Source organism: Bactrocera tryoni, chromosome 4 (assembly GCF_016617805.1).
Source record: "Bactrocera tryoni isolate S06 chromosome 4, CSIRO_BtryS06_freeze2, whole genome shotgun sequence".
NCBI classification, from domain to species: Eukaryota; Metazoa; Arthropoda; class Insecta; order Diptera; family Tephritidae; genus Bactrocera; species Bactrocera tryoni.
Genome location: NC_052502.1, coordinates 63507918 through 63512468, shown reverse-complemented (window position 1 = coordinate 63512468; position 4551 = coordinate 63507918). Strand labels below are relative to the sequence as shown.

The window sequence follows — 4551 nt, the reverse complement described above, 5'->3', positions numbered from 1 at the left end:
TCCAGTGACACTAAAGAGCAGTGAGGTGATAATTGCACACATGTCTTATCACAAGTTTTCCGCTTGCCTCGCCCATCTTGTGCCGCAGCGTCAATTGATCGCCACGAGTATGAATCTACTTGCATACATACATATGTATGTATGGATGTGTTCGTATTTTGTTATTGTAGCACATTGCACCGCTTCGGAGCGTTTACCGCAATTGAATAACCCTACGAAAATTCCCCGATCTCATTGAACTCATGTGTTTTCCATAATGAAAACCGATGCTCATCTGTGGTTGTATATAAAGGGCCGGCGCTATATAAAACATCGTATCACTTCAGCCAGGGTAACGCAAAATTAACAAGTGCAAATGAAGATCCAGTTACTGTTAATTGTTTTAATCGCTGTGTTGGCGTTGGTTATAGGTAATATTTCCAATTAAATTCTAAATCACCTTTTATAAACGATTTGTTGCAATTTCATATAGGCGTACCAGTGCCAGGAGGCGGTGGCGGTGGCGGCGGCGGCGGTGGTGGTCGAGGTTGCAATTGTGAACGTGGAGGCGGTGGAGGAGGCGGCGGCGGCGGTGGTGGTGGTTGGGGTAATGGGCCTGGCGGTCCAGGTGGTGCAGGTGGTCCAGATTGCGTAAGACCTTCTTGGATGCCTCCGTGTCCGCCATAAATTCATCGTTCGTAAAACTTAATCCAAAGAAATTAATATAGCGCTGTTATACCTCCCAATCAGTCCTAATTAAAGACACATTTAGTATAAGGACCTTCCACCTCTGTACATATAGTATACATATATATAGAAATGTAAACCAAAAGCTTTAATTTTATTTAAAAATAAATCAAAATGTAGATTGTAATCTTCCGGTTATTGCTTTTTCACTATACATACTTACTTATTTCAAAACGTGATAAGATTTTTGTAGCTTTCCAAGAAGAAGTGATAAAGATGCACGGTTCAGGTTGACTTTTTACCCAAACGAAAACTTATATGTCTTCATTTTATTGAAATAGCATAAGCCATATTTAACACACTTTAAATTTATCGTAACGTGTGAGGTCTGTTTTTCGAGCTCCACATTCAAGTCGAATGAGATTAAGCTTTTTATCATACAGTTGAACAATTTTAATGGTTGCTCTTCCTGTATTTGAACCAGCGCTGCTTCATGGATGCAATTTGCTGAAGTTTTAAGGCATTTCGTTCATTAGGTAATGTAGGAGAGCAGTCGTAGTTGTTAGTAGTACGTTATATTCCCAAAATTCCTGAACTTAAAAAATATCAAGGTGTTGGTGTTACATCATCTGCTACCAAAATACAGGTAAAGGACATCGACCGGTCCTGTGAACCCTTTAAACTTGTACTAAAAGAAGAAAAAACGTAAACGTCGTCTACGCCGAAGCAATAATACCCTTGACAGATACAAAAAAATTCCTTACAAGAACTTTATGGGTGTATTTTGGTCTAGAAGCATGAATTTCAGGTAATTTTTAAAGTGTCGTAAAGAAAAGCATATTTTATATATTTTTAATATCCAGTTTTTATTAGTTATTTGTTAATTTAAGAAGAGTACAGAAAAAAATTAAAAACTAAAAAAAGTAAAAAATTTCAAAAATTATGAGCTGACGAAGTGAGGGGTTTCTAAAAATTTCCACGTGACTATAACCATGATTTCAACCCTCCTAGTTATCTGAAACCAAAAAAAAAAGATTATTAGTTTAGACTCACTTTTTCTGACTATTTCGAATTTTTTAAAAATAATAAAAATAAAAATTTGGGGATGGGGCTAGTTCCAACCATAGACAAGCCTATAAAGAAGACTCTATAAAAATTTCAAGTAAATCGGTAAAGTAGAACCTGAGAAATTGTGGGTATCGTTCCGAAAAAATGAGTTTTGAGAAAAACGCGTTTAAAGTTTCGCTTAAAGTCTTTTGTTCGATTAGTTCCGGCCGAAACAGTTTGGTTGGCGGGTCAGAAAAATGCCTATATCTCGGAAAATAATTTGAATTTTGAAAAATCACCTCGTACACATATTCTTGAATTGTTAAACTTTGAAATATAAAAACAATTTCAATTTCTTTAAATTTCTAGACCAGAATACCCCCTTATTTCAATTACTCAGTTTGTATGGCAGCTATATGCTATATGTATGTTGAGGAGGCTTAACCCTCGATATCCCCATAGATTGTGGGGTCATCTTTTTGTGGATTGCAGAGCACATCTAGGTTCAAAAAGAACTGAAGCTATTATATCCTTCACAGGTACATTTCTATATATGTATGTATATGTACAGCTGTAAAAAAGATTAAATCTTGATTTTAATCGGATCTGAATTATTTGTTTGGAAATTGTATCGTTGCCTTGAACAAAAATTTGATACAAATTTCGTAAGGATTGGCTTAACTTGATTTTTATCTATCAATTTGTATCCTCAGCTACATACATATGTACTTATGTATACCTCAAAATACCATATCGATATACCCAAAACTGAGAAGATATTTGTATATGTATAAGTATGTAGACAAATATTTCTAAATTAACACACATATGTATATATATATGTATATAATATAAATATATTCTTACACATACATTATGGAGTCTCCGACATCTTTTTCTTGGCAACTTAGTTCACCGTAATTATCCCAATCTTTGTAATTATTTTCTTTCTAATTATAAGTACTTACATACATATGTACATATGTATCGTGAATAAGAGCGGCCGATGACAATATAGTGTAGTAACTGTTGACCCTGTAGAGTGAAACTACCAATTGTTTACAATCCGTTAGCTATTCTTGAGGTAAGAAACCTCCTTGTACTATATGTTCAAGTAGTGAAGGGATATAAAATGGATGTGTTGTTGGGAATTTAATTAAAATCGAAAGGCATTTGCAAAACCTATAAAACGGGCGTGTCTTTCAGAGGGTATTTTGGAACAATATTTAGAGACATGGAAAAAGGGCAACGGACAACTGTAGTTTAGCACGAAGGATCGCAGTAGCAAGTGACACCTGTGGGCTAAAAATTAAAAAAAGTGAGAGTGACCCAGCCCTCTAATAGACCTTAAATAAATATTTCTCAAACCGTTCAAGCTAAAATAACCAAATTCGCCGAAGGTAAATTTTATAAGAACACCTATCGACAGTGTGAAAATGAATAAAATCGGATCATAACCCCGCTCACTACCCACATAATGGTACTGTTAAAAACTGCTAAAAGCGCGATTAGTCAGTAAGAAAAAACTCCAGAAACATTGGATTTTACTATAGAGATGGTACTCGACAGCTTTACAAGAGCAGGGTCAAAATTGGATAATGGTTTTTAGATGAAATCACATCCTCTAGGTACCGAATATGCAAACCCCAGTATCTACAAGGTGCGTTCCAAAGTAAACAGAACAAATGGTTTTTTCGGCAAAATCAATTTATTTTATTCAAAATAGTCTTCTTCTGCTTCAACACAGCTTTTTGCACGGTTCAAAAGCATGTCGAACGAGTGTTTTAGCTTGTTGGCTGGTATGGGCGGCAGTATGCCGGTCGCAAGCCTTTTGAATGGCCCCTACGTCTGCATAACGCTTTCCTTTCATGGGCAAATGCATTTTTCCGAAAAGAAAGAAGTCGCACGGTGCCATATCAGGTGAATACGGGGAGTGGTTAATGTTTAAAAAGTGATTTTTGGGCAAATAATCGGTCACATGATGTCCTTCGAATGTTGGATTCTGAGCAATTTTTGGTCGTCAGTCAATTTGTGCTGAACAAACCGTGCACACACCTTTCGTAACCCCAAACGTTCGGTCAAAATGCGATACATCGATGTTCAATTCCATTTAATGATTTCGGCTGATTTTTGATGAATTCACGCACAGTTTCGATGGCATTTCCGGTGATCACCGATATTGATTGGCCCACATGTTGATCGTCATTTATGTCCTCACGACCACTTTGAAAACGTTGAAACTACTCGTGCACTCTGATACGGGATAGGCAATCATCGCCATAAGCTTATTTCATTAATTGAAACGTTTCGGTAAAAGTTTTAGCTATTTTAAAACAAAATTTAATGTTGGCTCTTTGTTCGAAGCTCGTTTTCGCACCGATAACACAAACATACTGACGTTTAAAACGCAATAACTTCACTTCCAATCAATGAAATGTCATGCCATACTCACTGGACAATCGATAAAGATAGCAGATTCGAACACACCAGTCGACATATGTATAGATGTAGCCACAAGGGGACGCTAGATTCATAAATTCCTGTTTACTTGGAACGCACTTTGTATAGTTGACTTTTTACCACAAATATCGGTCAATGCATTGGATATACAAATGAAATTCAGAGTGAATCCTTTCTTGACAATTGTAACTCTGATTCCTCCCTGATGAACTCTTGGGAATAGTTTATTTGTCTATGGCCTTTTAACTGCAAGTAATATTGCCAAATAAATAAATAAAATCGTGTTAATATTATCTCCTTTATACTTCAAACTTTCAAATTGAATATACTATATTTTAATGCCAAAAATATGAGAAATTGGACTACGAATTACCTACT

At 36.0% G+C, this 4551-nt stretch overlaps 1 protein-coding gene across 1 annotated transcript; it reads left to right on the top strand.

Annotated features, from left to right (window-relative positions):
- Window positions 1-301: 301 nt before the first annotated feature.
- On the top strand, window positions 302-811 carry LOC120775006 (rRNA 2'-O-methyltransferase fibrillarin-like). Its single transcript, XM_040104939.1, has 2 exons — window positions 302-410; window positions 473-811. Exons 1-2 carry the CDS (start codon window positions 356-358, stop codon window positions 664-666), a joined length of 249 nt encoding a protein of 82 aa, XP_039960873.1. The 5' UTR covers window positions 302-355; the 3' UTR covers window positions 667-811.
- Window positions 812-4551: the final 3740 nt, after the last annotated feature.

Bases quoted from the DNA above. Each gene is read 5' to 3' on its own strand.
- LOC120775006 (XM_040104939.1), top strand. From the start codon at position 356: ATGAAGATCCAGTTACTGTTAATTGTTTTAATCGCTGTGTTGGCGTTG. The intron at 411-472 runs GTAATATTTCCA...AATTTCATATAG, and splicing joins TGTGTTGGCGTTGGTTATAG to GCGTACCAGTGCCAGGAGGC.